The 20,356-nt window shown below is 33.7% G+C and overlaps 1 protein-coding gene across 1 annotated transcript in view; it reads right to left on the bottom strand.

The window, feature by feature from the left end:
- Positions 1-20,356, bottom strand: part of GALNT13 (polypeptide N-acetylgalactosaminyltransferase 13) — a 474,459-nt gene that overhangs the window by 210,503 nt on the left and 243,600 nt on the right. The window contains exons 3-5 of the mRNA XM_061200203.1: positions 15,731-15,897; positions 14,901-15,108; positions 11,993-12,163 (exon numbers count right to left, since the gene is read on the bottom strand). Coding sequence (XP_061056186.1) covers positions 11,993-12,163; positions 14,901-15,108; positions 15,731-15,897 — 546 coding nt within the window. The remainder of the gene's footprint in view (positions 1-11,992; positions 12,164-14,900; positions 15,109-15,730; positions 15,898-20,356) is intronic.

Raw genomic sequence — 20,356 nt, 5'->3', positions numbered from 1 at the left:
TGAATGTAATTAAAGGTTTTTTCAGAGAAAAAAATGGGAAGTTTAGTGGAATACTGCACACCACAACACTCATTTGAACATATGTTGAGTAAGGAGATGCAGATTTTGGTAGAGAAGAAACTGTTACTTTAAAAGTTTATGCTGACTTAGGCTCTGAGAAAAGGAAGCTTGCTCAAATCCTGTAGAGTTTATGGAACACAGTTTCAAAGCTATTTTTATTTTTTTATATTTATTTATTTTGTTTATTTTATTTTTTTTAGGTCTTGACAAGGTTTAACTTACTTTTTTTGAATTTTATTTTATTTTATACAGCAGGTTCTTATTAGTTATCTATTTTATACATATAAGTGTATATATGTCAACCCAAATCTCCCAATTTATCCCACCACCATCACCCATCCCCCGCCCCACCTTCCCACCTTGGTATCCATACATTTGTTCTCTACATCTGCTTCTCTAATTCTGCCTTGAAAACCGGTTCATCTGTACCATTTTTCTAGATTCCACATATATGCATTAATATATGATATTTGTTTTTCTCTTTCCAACTTACTTCACTCTGTATGACATTCTCTAGGTCCATCCACGTCTCTACAAAAAAAACCAATTTCATTCCTTCTTATGGCTGAGTAATACTCCATGGTATGTGGGTACCACATCATCTTTATCCATTCCTCTGTTGATGGACATTTAGGTTGTGTCCATGTCCTGGCTATTGTAAATAGTGTTCCAATGAACATTGGGGTGAATGTGTCATTTTGAATTATGGTTTGCTCTGGATATATGCCCAGTAGTGCGATTACTGGGTCATATGGTAGCTCTATTTTTAGTTTTTTAAGGAACCTCCATACTGTTCTCCATAGTGGCTGTATCAATGTACATTCCCACCAACAGTGCAAGAGGGTTCCCTTTTCTCCACATCCTCTCCAGCATTTGTTGTTTGGAGATTCTCTGATGAGGCCCTTTCTAACTGGTGTGAGGTGGTACCTCATTATAGTTTTGATTTTCATTTCTATGATAATTAGTGATGTTGAGCATTTTTTCATGTGTTTGTTGGCCACCTGTATGTCTTCTTTGGAGAAATGTCTATTTAGGTCTTCTGTCCATTTTCTGATTTGCTTTTTTTTTTTTTTTAATCAAAGGTACTTTTTTTTTTCTTTTATTTTTTAACGTCTTTATTGGAGTATAATTGCTTTTCAATGGTGTGTTAGTTTCTGCTTTTTAACAAAGTGAATCAGCTATACATAAACATATATCCCCATATCCCCTCCCTCTTGCATCTCCCTCCCACCCTCCCTATCCCACCCCTCTAGGTGGTCACAAAGCACCAAGCTGATCTCCCTGTGCTATGCACCTGCTTCCCACTAGCTATCTATTTTACATTTGTTAGTGTATATATGTCACTGCTACTCTCTCACTTCGTTCCAGCTTACCCTTCCCCCTCCCCGTGTCCTCAAGTCCATTCTCTACATCTGCGTCTTTATTCCTGTCCTGCCCTTAGGTTCATTAGAAACTTTTTTTTTTAGATTCCATATATATGTGTTAGCATTCAATATTTGTTTTTCTCTTTCTGACTTACTTCACTCGGAATGACAGACTCTAGGTCCATCCACCTCATTACAAATAACTCAATTTCGTTTCTTTTTATGGCTGAGTTATATTCCATTGTATATATGTGCTACATCTTCTTTATCCATTCATCTGTTGATGGACACTTAGGTTGCTTCCATGTCCTGGCTATTGTAAATAGAGCTGCAATGAACATTGTGGTACATGACTCTTTTTGAATTATGGTTTTCTCAGGGTATACGCCGAGTAGTCGGATTGCTGGGTCGTATGGTAGTTCTAGTTTTAGTTTTTTAAGGAAGCTCCATACTGTTCTCCATAGTGGCTGTATCAATTTACATTCCCACCAACACTGCTAGAGGGTTCCCTTTTCTCCACACCCTCTCCAGCATTTATTCTTTGAAGATTTTTTGATGATGGCCATTCTGACTGGTGTGAGGTGATACCTCACTGTAGTTCTGATCTGCATTTCTCTAATGATTAGTGATGTTGAGCATCCTTTCATGTGTTTGTTGGCAATCTGTATATCTTCTTTGGAGAAATATCTATTTAGGTCTTCTGCCCATTTTTGGACTGGGTTGTTTGTTTTTCTGGTATTGAGCTGCATAAGTTGCTTGTAAATTTTGGAGATTAATCCTTTGTCAGTTTCTTCATTTGGAAATATTTTCTCCCATTCTGAGGGTTGTCTTTTCATCTTGATTATGGTTTCCTTTGCTGTGCAAAAGCTCTTAAGTTTGATTAGGTTCCATTTGTTTTTTGTTTTTATTTCCATTTCTCTAGGAGGTGGGTCAAAAAGAATCTTGCTGTGATTTATGTCATAGAGCGTTCTGCTTATGTTTTCCTCTAAGAGTTTTAGAGCGTCTGGCCTTAAAATTAGGTCTTTAATCCATTTTGAGTTTATGTTTGTGTTTGGTGTTAGGGAGTGTCCTAATTTCATTCTTTTACTTGCAGCTGTCCAGTTTTCCCAGCATCACTTATTGAGGAGGCTGTCTTTTCTCTATTGTATATTCTTGCCTCCTTTATCAAAAATAAGGTGACCATATGTATGCGGGTTTATCTCTGGACTTTCTGTCTTGTTCCATTGATCTATATTTCTGTTTCGGTGCCAGTACCATACTGTCTTGATTACTGTAGCTTAGTAGTAGAGTCTGAAGTTTGGGAGCCTGATTCCTCCAGCTCTGTTTTTCTTTCTCAAGATTGCTTTCGCTATTCGGGGGTTTTGTGTTTCCAAACAAATTGTGAAATTTTTTGTTCTAGTTTTGTGAAAAATGCCATTGGTAGTTTGATAGGGATTGCATTGAATCAGTAGATTGCTTTGGGAATTATAGTCATTTTCACAATGTTGATTCTTCCAATCTGAGAACATGGTATATCTCTCCATCTGTTTGTATCATCTTTAATTTCTTTCATTAGTGTCCTATAGTTTTCTGCATACAAGTCTTTTGTAACCTTAGGTAGGTTTATTCCTAGGTATTTTATTCTTTTTTGCTGCAATGGTACATGGGAGTGTTTCCTTACTTTCTCTTTCAGATTTTCCATCATTAGTGTCTAGGAATGCAAGAGATTTCTGTGCATTAATTTTGTATTCTGCTACTTTACCAAATTCATTGATTAGCTTTAGTAGTTTTCTGGTAGCGTCTTTAGGATTCTGTATGTATAGTATCATGTCATCTGCAAACAGTGACAACTTTACTTCTTCCTTTCTGATTTGGATTCCTTTTCTTTCTTTTTCTTCTCTGGTTGCTGTGGCTAAAACTTCCAAAACTATGTTGAATAATAGTGGTGAGAGTGGGCAACATTGTTTTGTTCCTATTTTAGAGGAAATGGTCTCAGTTTTTCACCATTGAGAACGATGTTGGCCATGGGTTTGTCATATATGGCCTTTATTATGTTGAGGTAAGTTCCCTCTATGCCTACTTTCTGGAGTGTTTCTATCATAAGTGAGTGTTGAATTTTGTCGAAAGCTTTCCCTGCATCTACTGAGATGATCATATGGTTTTTATCCTTTGATTTGTTAATAAGGTGTATCACATTGATTGATTTGCATATATTGAAGAATCCTTGCATTCCTGGGATAAACCCTACTTGATCATGGTGTATGATCCTTTTAATGTGCTGTTGGATTCTGTTTGCTAGTATTCTGTTGAGGATTTTTGCATTTATGTTCATCAGTGATATTGGCCTGTAGTTTTCTCTTTTTGTGACATCTTTGTCTGGTTTTGGTATCAGGGTGATGGTGGCCTTGTAGAATGAGTTTGGGAGTGATCCTCCCTCCGCTATATTTTGGAAGAATTTGAGAAGGATAGGTGTTAGCTCTTTTCTAAATGTTTGATAGAATTTGCCTGTGAAGCCATCTGGTCCTGGGCTTTTGTTTGTTGGAAGATTTTTAATCACAGTCTCAATTTCAGTGCTTGTGATTGGTCTCTTTATATTTTCTATTTCTTCCTGGCTCAGTCTCGGAAGGTTATGCTTTTCTAAGAATTTGCCCATTTCTTCCAGGGTGTCCATTTTATTGGCATAGAGTTGCTTGTAGTAATCTCTCATGATCCTTTGTATTTCTGCAGTGTCAGTTGTTACTTCAACCTTTCCATTTCTAATTCTATTGACTTGAGTCTTCTCCCCTTTTTTATTGATGAGTTTGGCTAATGGTTTATCGATTTTGTTTATCTTCTCAAAGAACCAGCCTTTAGTTTTATTGATCTTTACTATTGTTTCCTTCATTTCTTTTTCATTTATTTCTGATCTGATCTTCATGATTTCTTTTCTTCTGCTAATTTTGGGGTTTTTTTTTGTTCTTCTTTCTCTAATTGCTTTAGGTGTAAGGTTAGGTTGTTTATTTGAGATGTTTCTTGTTTCTTGAGGTAGGATTGTATTGCTATAAACTTCCTTCTTAGAACTGCTGTTGCTGCATCTTATAGGTTTTGGGTCGTTGTGTTTTCATTGTCATTTGTTTCTAGGTAGTTTTTAATTTCCTCTTTGATTTCTTCAGCAATCTCTTGGTTATTTAGTAGTGTATTGTTTAGCCTCCATGTGTTTGTATTTTTTACAGATTTTTTCCCATAATTGATATCGAGTCTCATAGCGTTGTTGTCAGAAAAGATACTTGATACTATTTCAATTTTCTTAAATTTACCAAGGCTTGATTTTTGACCCAAGACATGATCTATCCTGGAAAATGTTCTATGAGCACTTGAGAAGAAAGTGTATTCTGTTGTGTTGGGATGGAATGTCCTATAAATATCAATTAAGTCCACCTTGTTTAATGTATCATTTAAAGCTTGTGTTTCCTTATTTATTTTCATTTAGGATGATCTGTCCATTGGTGAAAGTGGGGTGTTAAAGTCCCCTACTATGATTGTGTTACTGTCGATTTCCCCTTTTATGGCTGTTAGCATTTGCCTTATGTATTGAGGTGCTCCTATATTGGGTGAATAAATATTTACAATTGTTATATCTTCTTCTTGGATCGATCCCTTGATCATTATGTAGTGTCCTTCTTTGTCTCTTGTAATAGTCTTTATTAAAGTCTCTTTTGTCTGATATGAGAATTGCTACTCCAGGTTTCTTTTGATTTCCATTTGCATGGAATAGCTTTTTCCATCCCCTCACGTTCCGTCTGTATGTGTCCCTAGGTCTGAAGTGGGTCTCTTGTAGACAGCATATAGGCAGGTCTTGTTTTTGTATCCATTCAGCCAGTCTATGTCTTTTGGTTGGAACATTTATATTTAAGGTAGTTATCAATATGTATGTTCCTAATACCATTTTCTTAATTGTTTTGGGTTTGTTATTGTAAATGTTTCCCTTCTCTTGTGTTTCTGTCCTAGAGAAGTTCCTTTAGCATTTGTTGTAAAGCTGGTTTGGTGGTGCTGAATTCTCTTAGCTTCTGCTTGTCTGTAAAGGTTTTCATTTCTCCATCGAGTCTGAATGAGATCCTTGCTGGGTAGAGTAATCTTGGTTGTAGGTTTTTCCCTTTCATCACTTTAAATATGTCCTGCCACTCCCTCTGGCTTGCACAGTTTCTGCTGTTAACCTTATGCGGATTCCCTTGTGTGTTATTTGTTGTTTTTCCCTTGCTGCTTTTAATATTTTTTCTTTGTATTTAATTTTTGATAGTTTGATTAATATGTGTCTTGGCATGTTTCTCCTTTGATTTATCCTGTATGGGACTCTCTGTGCTTCCTGGACTTGATTGACTATTTCCTTTCCCATATTAGGGAAGTTTTCAACTATAATCTCTTCAAATTTTTTCTCAGTCCCTTTCTTTTTCTCTTCTTCTGGGACCCCTATAATTCAAATGTTGGTGCATTTAATGTTGTCCCAGAGGTTTCTGAGACTGTCCTCAATTCTTTTCATTCTTTTTTCTTTATTCTGTTCTTCTGTAGTTATTTCCACTCTTTTGTCTTCCAGGTGACTTATCCATTCTTCTGCCTCCATTATTCTGCTATTGAGTCCTTCTAGAGCATTTTTAATTTCATTTATTGTGTTGTTCATCATTGTTTGTTTGCTCTTTAGTTCTTCTACGTCCTTGTTAAATGTTTCTTGTATTTTCTCCATTTAATTTCCAAGGTTTTGGATCATCTTTACCATCATGACTCTGAATTCTTTTTCAGGGAGACTGCCTATTTCCTCTTCATTTGTTTGGTCTGGTGGGTTTTTACCTTGCTCCTTCATCTGCTGTGTGTTCTCTGTATTCTCATTTTGCTTAACTTACTGTGTTTGGAGTCTCCTTGTTGCAGGCTTCAAGTTCATAGTTCCCGTTGTTTTTGGTGTCTGCCCTCGGTGGCTAAGGTTGGTTCAGTGGGTTGTGTAGGCTTCCTGGTGGAGGGGACTAGTGCCTGTGTTCTGGTTGGTGGGGCTGGATCTTGTCTTTCTGGTGGGCAGAGCTGTGTCTGGTGGTGTGTTTTGGGGTGTCTGTGACCTTATTATGATTTTAGGCCGCCTCTCTGCTAATAGGTGGGGTTGTGTTCCTGTCTTGCTAGTTGTTTGGCATAGGGTGTCCAGCACTGTAGCTTGCTGGCCATTGAGTGGAGCTGGGTCTTAGCATTGAGATGGAGATCTCTCGGAGAACTTTAGCCATTTGATATTACATGGAGCCAGGGGGTGTCTGGTGGACCAATATTCTGAACTCGGCTCTCCCTCCTCAGATGCACAGGCCTGACACCCGGCCAGAGCACCAAGACCCTGTCAGCCACAAGGCTGCTAGTGTTGGAGGGTCTCCTGCAGAGGCAGGGGTTGGCTGTGGCTTACCACGGGGACAAGGACACTGGCAGCAGAAGTTCTGGGAAGTACTCCTTGGCATGAGCCCTCCCAGAGTCTGCCATTAGCCCCCTCATACCTAGGTTTTTGTTTTATGGGATAAATTTTTCAACATGTAGTTAGAGCTGGCCCTCCTAAAGCCAGGCTGCCTGCAGCAGCAGCTTTTTCCAGCCCCTCTTCCAAGCCTAATCAAAGCTATTTTTAAAGGATAGTTCTGCTTAGTATGGGCAAATGGCTCGTTTTTCTGCCAAAGAATCCATTTACCAAGAAATATTGGAATCAAATACCTTAACCTGTGCTTAAAGACCTATATTACCAAAAAAGGAATAGTTATTTTTTCCTTTTTCCTTAATCCTTTTTCATAATCCTCACCACCTGATAAAACTCTAAGCTTTCAAAGAGAATGTACAGTAAATGGTGCAAATTTTAATCTTTCCTTTTGCTTTCATTTAATGCTTCAGAGGGGTTAAAATAACAATGGGGCCAGATGTTTTAAAATGTTTTTGTTAATGTGATACAATTATTCAGTATATAAATGTGATATTTAGTTCATCACCCTGTAATCTTTCTATACCACTCCTGTTTTCTTCTCATCTCAACAGACTGCTAGGAAAGTCTTGTAAATTATCCCCTAAACCATTAGGAAGTAATATACTGTAAATGTACTATTTTCCCCAAAGAATACAGATTTAAAGATTCCACCTGAGGTAGAATTTTTTTTTTTCTCAAAGTCAACATACATTAGATTTTAACACAAGTAGGGTTGAATGTTGAACTGTTGAACATTCTGAAGTCCTTTCAAAGTCTGTTCTATGCACAGCCTTGACCTTTCCCTGTGCTGTTGCTTTAGTATCTCCTATTGTAAAGAAGTGTCTCACAGGCTTTATCTGTTTCTGCTTTCTTTCCTCCAATTTAAAAGTGTATTTTCATTAGACTGAGGAAAATACAATAAAGAAAACCTGATAGATAAAAATTAAGAAATATATTACTAGTTGCTATTATAGAATTACAAACATTGTCTTATATTTGTATAAGATTTTACAGAATAAACTAGGTGTATTTCATTTATTATACTTCCTAGAAGAACTATAAATTGGAGTCAGTGATGATTTGGGGGGAGAAAATCAAATTGGCAAAAGGTATCAAGAATACTAAAACAAATTTCATATTGCTTGATTGCATAATTCTAAAGAGACTACATTATTGCAGAAACTGTAGATCACAGACATACATGGCAAAAACATAAAGTGTAAAACTCTTAGTTGACTTTAGACTATTAAAAATAGAGACAGGGCTTAGTAAAAAATTTAGATATTAACAGCCATTAAAATTTTTATTTGTGATAAAATTTTAATGGCATAGAAAAATACTAATGATATATCAATTTTTAAATTGTGGGGAAATGTATCTGGAAAGAAATGCTCTGGAAGTAAATATAACAAAATACTAAAAGAGCTGGTTCATTGGTGTTCTGCTTCTTTAAACTTATAGATACTTGTCACATTTATTTTTCAATGCATATATCTGTTACTTATATTACCAGAAATAAATTTAAAATAACTATTTGCAAATAGTTTCAAATTTCATTTAATATTTTATAGCACTTCACCAGTTAAGCAAGGCAGGGAGAATAATTTTCCATTTTATAGTTGAGAAGAATTGGGTAAATTCCCAATAGGAGGAGCTTGAAATAAAACCCAGATCCTCCAAAGCCAGCTTTAATGCTTCTTCTATGATATCATACTAGAAGGATACAGGAAATAATATATGTGAATATTCTATGAGCTTTTCACAATGACTGTAATCCAAGTTGTTATTAATACCATTGTTTAATTTATTTGATCTTCTTTATAAATTCTTAATTCCAATGGAGAGAAAAATAAATGTATGAGATCAGACAAATGTTAATAAAAATGGATACCAAAGTCAAATGTGTCAGAAATAAAAACTCATAATTATCAATACATCTATGTTTCATTTATTATGCTAGCATGGATTAGAAGAAAATCTAAAACTCTTTTGTTTTACTTTAGAAAAATACTGAACATGGTACTCAATGTAAGAAAGAGGGGAGTCATACTGAGAATATTAATGATGACTAAATGTGAAAAAAGTCCATAAGGTAAGACACAAAGGGTAAAGAAAGATAAATAGACTTGATAAATAACCCGTAGGCTTTTAATTAAGTAATCTATTTCAATCAGTGACAAATTAAAGTAGAAACTAATACTTCTATAACTATTTATTTAGGGTTACTTACAGAGCATAATTAGGAGACTAACGCCATCAGTAAGATTAAAGAGCCAGGTTCTTTTCCAGAAGCACACAGCACTCTATCAGTTGACACAATTTAACTCCTGTACATCCACTCTCTAGCCAGTTGTGCTGGCCTTTTCCCCTTATCCAGCAGACTTACAGCTGGTGCCAGATAGCGAGCAACTTTAGTGCAGAGATAGCTCTATTCAGCTTTGCATGTGTAGAACCTAAACAGTGCTCAACAGTGTTCGCACATGTGTTTTTGCATGTGGAATCCAACTCATTTCAATAGCCTGAACCAAATCAGCTGAACAGTTGTATTTATTATACAGAAAAAATGCATACTACACCCCCAAACTAATTAAATGATTTGGGAGATTATCTGTACTACCAGATAACTTATGCTACCATTTAAAATATCTCATTTTTTAAATGTTTGTAATTTTAATAAGTGCAAAACATTATGTAGGTGAAAGAAAACACATCAACAGAGCATATTTGACACACAGGCTCCTGGTTTATGATCTCTGGTTTAACGATTTGATTACTGTATTGTTGCACATATAATTGAGATATTCCCGAAAAGTCATATAATTTGACTACTAAAATATCAAGGACAGTTTACAGATTAAAGAAAACTAAATAGAAAGAAGAACAAAGCTGGACTATGTATGCTATGCTATTATTCCATACTCATAACTTCACAATTGCCAAGCATTTCACAAACTCCATTTATTATCAAAAAGAAAATATCAAAGCCCAGAGGTTGAGAATAGAATAATAAGTATAACCATTATAAACTTTACTTTAAATGAGGTATAACTAAGGTTAGGTTACAAGTTCAAGTTGTTCCTCTATGTATGCAAATGCATGATTGTATTTCTAAATGATGACTAACTAGCCAATTATAGTCACTAGAAAGTTCTGTCATAACTGACATTTTAAATAAAGCATTCAGCTAAGAAAACCAAAATTTCAACCTAATTTTGATTACTTTAGCTATTCAGAATTCTGTTAATCAAGTAGGAAAAAAATTGTCTTTAACACCTAGAATGATTTATCTGTTTGTATGAATGTGAGAAAAATGATCACATCCTCGAGTAATGGATTACAAGTACAAAGAAAGTTCACATTACAGTTATGCTGATGAAAATTATCTGCAGGCTGTTACAACACAGCCAGTGAATTAATTAACCTTTTGCCATAAGAATCTAGAAACTTCAGCAAAGACTGAGCTTTCTCTTTCTCTTGCTCCAGCTCTCTTAGCATTGAAATACTGCTCCTTCACAGTGAAATACTGTGCAGTTACTAAGGCAAACAAATAAAATATACTCAGATTTCATCATCTCTCCATGTTATTACAATAAAATCACATAAATTGTGATGAAAATATAGCAACTTGGATGTTTCCTCTTTTGCTTTAGTTAATGAAAGATGAGAAATAGTGGTAGATTTCTATGTAGATCTTTACTTTTATGAATAAGATGAGCAATTTCTTACTATGTATGTTGGCTAGCTCTTAATTATTTACCTTTTGACTCTGTGAGAAGATAAAGTTTAAAAAAGTGTGTCTTTTGCCAATGTGTTAAAAAAATAAGTATGCACATGTGATCTTTTAAACCTCTTTTTCAAATAAATAACACATTGTCTATATTTGAGTGTATTGGTCATGTATTTTGATAATTTTCACTTGGGATCTGAAGCTGAAAAATTATCTAACACTAAATGAAACCATGATCTAAGAAAATAGGATTTCTAACAAACAATGGTAGTATGAGCCATTGTATTTCCTCAAGTCATTAGAGGCAAGGATCAATAATACAAGGTGAATGTGAAGATGACAGCAAGAGTTAAGGACTGCTAAATTACACTCCAAATATTGACATAATAATTTCACATCCTTACGCAACTGTTTGGAACTACATGTTATTTTCTCTTTGATGTAGTTAATATATCCTTAAGAGGGTTAACAGTCCCAACATTTAATTGTCCAATAACAAGCATTTAGAGCTGTTCACTTCCATTAGCCAATTTTTTGAGCTAGTTTTAATTAATTCATTATATAATTAGTCTTGCCAATGGATATGTCATTCTCTCAGTAGGCTAGGAGACATTCTTGTCTAGATAATGGGTTATATATATTGTTTTAGAATGTTAGGGTACTTCTTTATTGTTCCAACCAAATGATGATTTACCAGATTCATCTTTAAAGAGCTAAACTACTGAACTCCCTCCCCAAGTATTGTTCAGGAAATCAATTTTTGGTTGCAGGCAAGAGGTACACAATAATATGTTAAAATAAGAAGGTGATAATTTTATGTTAATAAAGTAGATAATGCTTATCTAGGCAACTAAAGATTTATATGATAGTTCTTATTTTGTATTAAGGGCAAACACATATTTTAAACATAAATATTTCAAATTAAGTGGCTTTTTAAATAATTTGGAACAATAAATCCTTCATAATTGTTCATATATTAAAATTTTCCAAATGGATCTTTCTTTTGTATCTATAGGGAAGATAGCTCTTTAAGGTTGGTAAATTTAAAATATTTACTAAAACATTTTTGGTTATACCTCTGTTATAAACTATATTACATCTACCTGAAGTATCAAGGCTAACACATACCTGTCACATAGAAAATTCACAATACATATATTTTGAATATAAGAATACACAGTTTTGAAAAAATTGGCACTTCTTCCAGTACTTAAATTTGTCTGTGCAATTTAAACTAGATTTAATATTGTCATTGATTCTTAGATGATCATGTAAAACGTGATAATACATATATGCATATGAATAAAAAGTATATGTCTTCAAAAGTCTAAAAAATGAGCATACAAATTAATAATATTCCTTAATTATTATAGGAATACACATGCTATGCTTTGGAAGATATGCTCTACATACCTTACAGGTAATGTTCTGTCTCCTTTCCTTCTATCCATTTCTCTTTGGGGAACAGGATACCAACGGAAATTCAGTTTCCAGTTAAAACCCCCATAAGTCATGTCTGACCCAGCCATATATTCAAAGGTATCATCACTAATCACATCAATGATGGGGCATACAACTGTTTTCCTGCAGAAAAATTAAAATCAGTTTACATATAAATAATAATTTAAATGTTACCTTAGCTTCTTTAAACTTAATATAGCTGATATGTTGAAATTTAATTATTTTGTGACTTTAATTTGCCTTTATTTTCATGTTACCCTTTTTCTCTGTAAAATTACTTCCTTTTACTGCATCTTAGTTCAGTCTACTTTTATTCTATCATGTATAATCTAATCAAATATACTAATTGATCTTCACACTGACTTCCAAATGCATTCTAAATACTAACTCAGCAGGATGAACATGGTCTATTTTTCATAAAACCTCCACTCACAGCATGATTAGTAGAGCTGCTTTGATATTATGCATCATTTTAGCTATAGACCACTGAAAAGCAACAGCATGCAGGGAGTGAAGAATGAATGATGGCAAATTAGATCTGGTAGTTTGACTCTCAAAGGCGATAGGTAAGTTTAAAGAGATAGTTCAGAGAAAATCTTCATAGAAAAACAAACAAATGAAAATCCAAGAAACAACGATAAAAATCATGATCATCAGTATAAGTAAATATTTCCTATGAATGACATTAGTGTCATGACAATTTCTGAGTGAATTGTCCTACACTTATAGTTTACACTAAAATAAAAAAAAAACAAGTTTACACTAACAATCTACATATTTTAAGATGGGAAAAGATAAGCAACTTCAGTTTCTGGTGTTTTCTGACCCATTTTTTCTTAAAGTAAGAGGAAGAGCCAGGAGATTTGGTTTTTTTTTAAATTTTATTGAAATATAGTTGATTTACAATGTGTTAATTTCTGCTGTACAGCAAGGTGATTCAGTTATACATATACAGATTTGATACTCTTGATGGTGGCTTTTTAGGGTAAGGAACTTTTCACCGTGGGAGATCATTAGGTACTCTTTTAATCCATGTTGTGCTTTTTCCAGTCTTCCCCTACTCCAGGCTTATATGTTTTATTATGGGATCAACCTTTTGTCATCTCCACAGTAAATGTTCAAACAACTGTGCCTTGTTTGTAGCTAATTCCTAAGAGTAGAGCTTCCTTTTCATATGATAGAAGGTAAACATACAATTGAATCACCCATAGATGTGGAAAGCAAGGACATGCTGTCCATTATTAATTCTGGTTTTGTAACACCAGCATCACCAACACTCATTTTCTATTAGGTCTTATATGCCACACAATTGGCCAACGCGTAGAGTTCTCTGAAATTAATAGATTTAATTTAGCCTTGGAAAAGCTTCTTGGTAACTTTGGTCCTTATAAAAGCAATATCTTTCTCTCTTTCTTCATTACATTTAATAATTTAAATTATAGGGAGATGAAATTAGACCTAATAACCTTGAATAGGATCTTATTATCTAGTTATGGCAACTTTAGAACATATAAGCAGGACAAGGCATTAGAGTTCACTATATGCAAATATAATCTAAATATGTTGTTAGATGAAAAAATAAATGATCTATTCATGACCATAGTGAAACAACATTATATTAAAAACTCACTAAGTTGAATACGAAACACATGTTTTAAAAAGCAGCATAATGTATGAAAAGCTGCCAGGAAATGAATTTAAGATGTTCTAAGTTCATTTTACTTTGCCAACCTTACCTTCCTGTGCATACTGTACAATACACAGAATGGAAAAATGTTATTAGCCATATATTACACTCAGTTGACTAAAAGGTTCCCACTGCTTTCTTCAACTGCTATGGTTCATTTTACTGACAACTTCTATCCATCTTCCTGGCAAGTACCAAATCCTGCCATTTATGTGATATAGGCGCACTAGCTCACAGTAAGCAGCCCCTGTCTTGGAAGCTTAATTAAAAACTTCAATTCTAAAAAGACCTTTCTACTGTAGGTGAAATGACTATGCAAGCAAGGTGTTATGCAATGCTTTGTTACTATATCAGACAGCAATCAGCATAGCTGTCTTCGTTAGGCGCTTAAGAATGATACTCATTTACCACCCATGTTTATGAGTATCTGCAAAAAACCCACTTCATAGCATCATCATCAGAAAGAATTTCAGCTAACTATGAAGGTTCTTAATTTCTATATTCTTCAACTTTTCAGGTTTCATAATATGTCTGTACAAAAGGACAATATTATTTAAATAATTAAACATTCTTACAGCTGTGCTTTCTATGCTTTTTTTTTTTTAAATCCTGATTTCATTTCAGTGGGGTGCATGAGTGTGAGTTTATTTTTAAGATCTTCAGGGTGGCTTTGGACTAGACTTTGAATAAGGGCACTGACGTAGTAGAGGGAAGACTGTTCTGGGAGTGGGAAGAACTAAACTGTTGTTCCCATCACTTCCAATAACTGGGACAAGTTATTTAACTCATTTGTTCCTCCCTCTTATTAAATACAGACAAGAATACCTTTATTACCTACCTCACAGGGTGATGGTGAAGACAAAGGTGCTTTGAAAATGTATTTTATAAAATATGTTACTATTTTTGATTGGACTGATTTCCGTCACCTATAAAATGAATATTCAGCACATCTTTACTATTTGAATTGTTTGACTATTTCTTAATCAAATATTCAGGTTCAGCATAAATAAGCCAAGATCTTTATTAAATAAGGAGTAGGGGGCCTACTTTTTTAAAAACTAGGGAATAAACATTCTGAAAATAGCAACTTGGAAGAAAAGTTTTGATGGACAGCTGAAAATGTCCTAACAGGTTCAGTCAAAACCCAGACAGACATAGCACATGAATTCTTACCTGTCTTCCTTTATTCTTGCCAGCAAGGGCTCCAACCATCCTAACGTGCATTCACAGTGTGCATCGAGAAAAGTTATGACCTGTCCTTTTGAAGCAGCTGCTCCTCGAAGGCGGGCACGTATTAACCCAGAGCGCTCTTCCATTCTAATAATTTTTACCGGCACTTCTAAATTTTTCACATAATTATCTAATGTCAACTTGAGAAAATCTGTAACGTGCAATAAGAATTTATAAAGTTTTGAAACTGTTTTAAGACAGAGAAGAGATACTACTACCCAGATGGAAATTCAACATGCAGAAATGGTGGTAAACTCCTATCAACATTTTTTGCATTGTACAAAATAAAGATGTAGAGATTTCATCAGTGAATTAGTATACAGTTCATTATGACTCTGTCACTTGGCTGACAAGGATAAGGATATACCAGGAAGTTAATATACCAGAATCTAATTTAGAAACTGGGCCACATTGGCAAATGCAATCTCCTTAATTATAAGTTATTTTTCTTTTACCTACACTAAAAAAAATAAAAAGACAAATATCCACGAAGTCATATAAATGCTCAGTCATAAGATCAACTGAGCTTGGAAAAAAAAGAAACACTTATGAAAGCCATTTTGGCTGATTTCTTAGGTTAGTAAGAACCATGGAATCATGAGATAAACTGAAAGAATTAGTTACTTGTTTCTGGAGTTGGTATATTAATGAAAATTTGATAGATGGTTACAGAGTTAGTATAATTACAAGGAAAATACAGATCATTGCCCATTTATCTTTTTGAACACAGTAAAGCTTTCTAATTAAAAAAATATACAAAAAAAAATTTGTACCTCTTTCACTGGCATCATCTACCAAGATGACCTCAGAGAGTAGATAGTGTGGAGAACGATTTATAACACTGTAAACAGTTCTAAGGAGAGTGCTCCAAGCTTCATTATGAAATACAATGACTACACTTGTGTTTGGAAGTTCATCAGGGTAGACCTTTGTCTTGCATCTGGAAGAGAGGAAAGAAGAGGGACATGCTAAGAAGTTCATTTTTCATTCTGATCATTGTAATAAAAATATCCATTATGACACAACTTTAGACTTGAAAGCCCCTTACTACAGAAACACTTTATGATTATCTAAAATTATTTTCCTTTTAATATTTGCTGTGAGTAATCACTTGGCACTTTGAAAATTAAATATGCATACTTATTAATATTATTTTAACTGATTTTATTTTTGACTAATTTTACATTAACTCCAGGGAACAAAGAGGCATGATTTACACAAGTCTAAGAAAGCTAAAATAGCATTCTGAGTCTATCAATAGAAGACCAGGTACAACAGGGACAGATGAATTCACTTAGTAGATATAATTGTCTTCTTTGTTTAGAAAAAGAATTATTGTATAACTCAAAAAGTCTTAAGAACATAAAAAGGCATATGTTCACAGGGTTTTGAAGCTTGTAAAACTGAAATGATTTTTTCTATTCTAAAATCTAGTCAAGTACGCTTTCTATTCTGTTTGAGAATGCCATAATCCATGTCTACTTTGAGGTAAAGATTTAGGGGCAAGGATACACTTTACAGATTCTCAATGAGTACTATATAATCAAAATCAGAGATTATGAAAGGGTACAGGCTACCAGAACATCTCAAACTTTAATGTGCAGAGGAATTGCCTAAGGATTTGTTAAAATGCAGATTCTGGTTCAGAAGATCTGGGGTGCAGCCTGAGAATATGCAGCTTTTAAAAAGTTTCCAGGTGATTCAGATGCTTCTGGTCACTGGAGCACACTATTTAGTAAGAGGTTACATCATAATTGTTATTACTTTTAGAACTTGATATTTTGAGAAAAACTTTTAATTTTGCTTATAAGTTAAAAGAACTCCAGATTTTACTTTTCAAGCCATCAATTGAAAAAGGTACATTTTGATAAATAACATGTAGCATGTTCTAGGTGGTCACCCCAAATTTAACATGCAGATGGCTCTCGCCCATATCAACTTTCAACATTTAGACATTTCTGTCACGTAATGTTAAATCACTGTGATTACAGAATATTAAAAAAAGAATGTCACTGGGTATCCAGAACAGGAATAGAAGTTTATTCACCTTAGGTTATTTTTTCCTGTAAAATATTCTAAAGAGCTAGAAAATTAAAATAATTCCATAAAGTAAAATGAACCAGATACACCCTCCCACCAATAAATGACCTAATCTATGACACAAAACTAGCATCGTTAAAATTAGTCTCCTTCACAGGTGAGTGAAAAAAAATCCACTAAAGTGTGGGCATCAACGGCATGTAATAAAACAAATACTGACTGCATGCCTGCTGAGATTTTAATCATCTTTTAAAACAGTCTAAAATATCACCTACTCAGTGAAGTGCTCTGCAATATAGCCAGATAAGAATGTGCATGTGTCTAACCATAACATTTTTTAGCATATATTTATTTGAATAACATTCATTAAGCAGCCACACTATATAGGATACTGTGTATATAAGAAAAATCAAAATGTAGGGGGTGAAAAGTAGGTTGATTCATAGTCATCTCTTCCCATTCTGGTAGCAAGATTCAAATGGTTTCTATATGCTTCATCATCATTTGACTTGTACCTCCAGGCAGTTCATCACTAAATGAACCTAGAAAGCTGTCTTGGTAAGTCAGAAAGGTTCTTGCCATGATTTTCCTCAAACCTCCATTCTTCTGTCTCAGCAAAACACCCCCTCACTTTCAGCATGATGAGCAAAATGTATCATAAAGATAATCACTATCATCAATAAAGAAGTAAAGCTGGAAAAGCAGGCTGAAATCTGTCCAACAGTCAACAAATACTGGTTTAACCCAAGGATAACAGTCTATAAAGTCTACTTAGTATCATTTGGATAAAAATCATTTCTTTTAAATTAAATCTCTCACATGTTACACTAAGTGCTAATAAAGAAAAAATGAATGAGATATTAATTTAGACAAATCATTTAAAATATCGAAATAAAAGCATTTATATCCAGCTTCTTAAACTATTTCCAGCATGCTTTATTTTTGCAGTTAAAAAAAGTCCACTCACAAATGTTAATTTTATATTCATTATATGTGACGAAGTTATAATGAACTACTTTACTATTAATGTAGCTATTTTGCTTACTTAGAGAAAACTTCCACCATGTCATTATTTAATGTAGCATAAAAATAAAATGTGGCTAATATGTTATTAATTCTTCCTCTTCCTCCTATGTAAACAGTTATTTAGCAAAGAAAATTTTGTATAATAATAAAATAATTTATAGGATAATTCTTGTTGCACAAATTAATCATTTTCTATGTCAGTTTACCCAGTTATCTCAAGTGCATAGATACGTATGAACAAGAGTTTTTATTTTCATGGTTTTTAATGGATTTGTGACACACTGAACTTGAATTATTGCCCGTAATTCATCAAACCTATTGTTTCACCTAGGGTTAGATACATCATGATTTTATGTTCCACTAGGAAAGAAAAATGTTTCATTAAGAAAAATTTTATGTTCCACTAGAAAAATGTTGTCAAATAAACTAAAATATAATGCTTTCTTATCTTGAATAGGCTCTATTCAATACCTAAGTAAAGCCTACAGAAAAAGCTTTTAAACTTATTTGGACATAGATTCCTATCAATATTTTCAGGCTTGCTTATAAATCAGTCACACGAGTTTCTTGTTGCTTTGAAGTTTCTTTCATCTATTCTAAGGGGATTTCTCCAGCTTTAGGTTGTATTGCTTAACAAATGAGAGGTATGCATTTAGCACATACCTCAGTAACAAAATACAAAACAACTTCATCTTGTGAGTATCCTCCTTGGTACTATAAAGCTGTGCTTTGCAAACTTTTAGCTGCAAAAGAATTATGTTGGGATCCTGATAAAGTTCAGATTCTGATTCAGTAGATCTGGGATGGGCCCAAGGTTCTGAATTTCTAATAAGATGTCTGGTGATGTGGACACTGCTGGTCCTGGGTTGACATGATAAGCAACAAGGCTATATAAATCAGTCAGCTGTTGATTAACAAGAAAATATGAAATTGCAGTCATTGCTCCAACCATAAATATTGGCTTCATCAAATGAAATATAATTTTTGCCACTGTTTCCTTGCCTTTCTGTTCAGACAATAACTTTTTGTTCTAATACTGAATCATATTGTAATCTTTCTGAAGAAATGTTGAATGACAAACTGTACACATACAGTACAAATAGTGCACATAACTTAGTTGAAGTTTGACTATGTAAACGGCCATGACCACATTCACACAAGCTTAAGGAACATTGCCTACATGACAACTGCCAGCTGGTAGACAATGTTTGTAACTAATCATTAACTGTAAAACTCATCCTGATTTCAGACATATAAAAGGTATAAAGCGTACACTTAAAACAGGCAAATACAATAATTTTTTCTTTAGCCACAGAAAAGTACTAAAGTGTTGTTTGATTTTTTTCAGGTTTTTTTTTTTTTTTTTTTTAATGCCTTTAGTATCTAAACTGGCAGAGTTTTTTTTTAACTGGCTGATTTTTCCAGAAATAATTTAAAACAAACAAAACAAAACAAGGAACCTACATGATGTAGGTAGAGGTAAGTACTTAAAATAAATAGATAGTTTGGACTTCTCTAATAATCTCTTCACCCTCACACATGACAAACTTCTTCTCTGTGGTATTACAGGAAGAATTTCACCACTGTTCCCCTCAGCTTTTACATCTCTCATAATAAGATTAAAGTATGTACTCTGAAATGTGTGGTAGACATTGCTTGGTCTACACAGCAGAGTAAAGCTCAGAATCTCCAAAAGGTGGAATTGCAAAGGACTTTCAAAGTTGACTAATTCAAATATTTATTTCACAGAATACAAGTCTCAAGTCACAGAGCTAGTTCAATACTCTGCATAATAAAGTAATAAATAATACCACTAATAAAATAATTTATTATTTAATAATATTAGTAATAGTAATGATTTCTGCTCCATATTATATGCTAGATGTCTTAAATGATGTTGTTGGTGTCTGAAAAATTAGAAAAAAAGCATTTTTATGCCTTTTTAAATAATTTATATCTTTATAAATATTTATCTTTAAGTCAAAAAGAGAAGTAGATTCTCCTAGGATCATTTTATTAAAACTAAGCATAGAAAGACAGCTTTCACTGAAATTAGGTACATATAGATCAAATACTCTTAGTAACCTGTCTTTCGAAGACATTATTTCTCTTTTATGTAAACATCGAAATAGAACTGGAAAATTTGACATAACTGTGGGAACACAATGTGTATGTAATTAACTTTGAGAGTAAAAGTGGCAGACTGCAACAGCAATTTTCGTCAATTTGAAAGGAATATCTGATACCCAATACTCAAATTAAGCTCCTGAAATCTGATATTCCAATAAGATCATAAGCTTTATCATAGCAGCATTTCATATTTGCACTATATT

The sequence above is a fragment of the Eubalaena glacialis genome, chromosome 1, assembly GCF_028564815.1.
Source record: "Eubalaena glacialis isolate mEubGla1 chromosome 1, mEubGla1.1.hap2.+ XY, whole genome shotgun sequence".
Classification (NCBI taxonomy): domain Eukaryota; kingdom Metazoa; phylum Chordata; class Mammalia; order Artiodactyla; family Balaenidae; genus Eubalaena; species Eubalaena glacialis.
The sequence above is the reverse complement of the archived record's forward strand: the minus strand, read 5'-3'. Positions and strand labels throughout refer to the sequence as shown.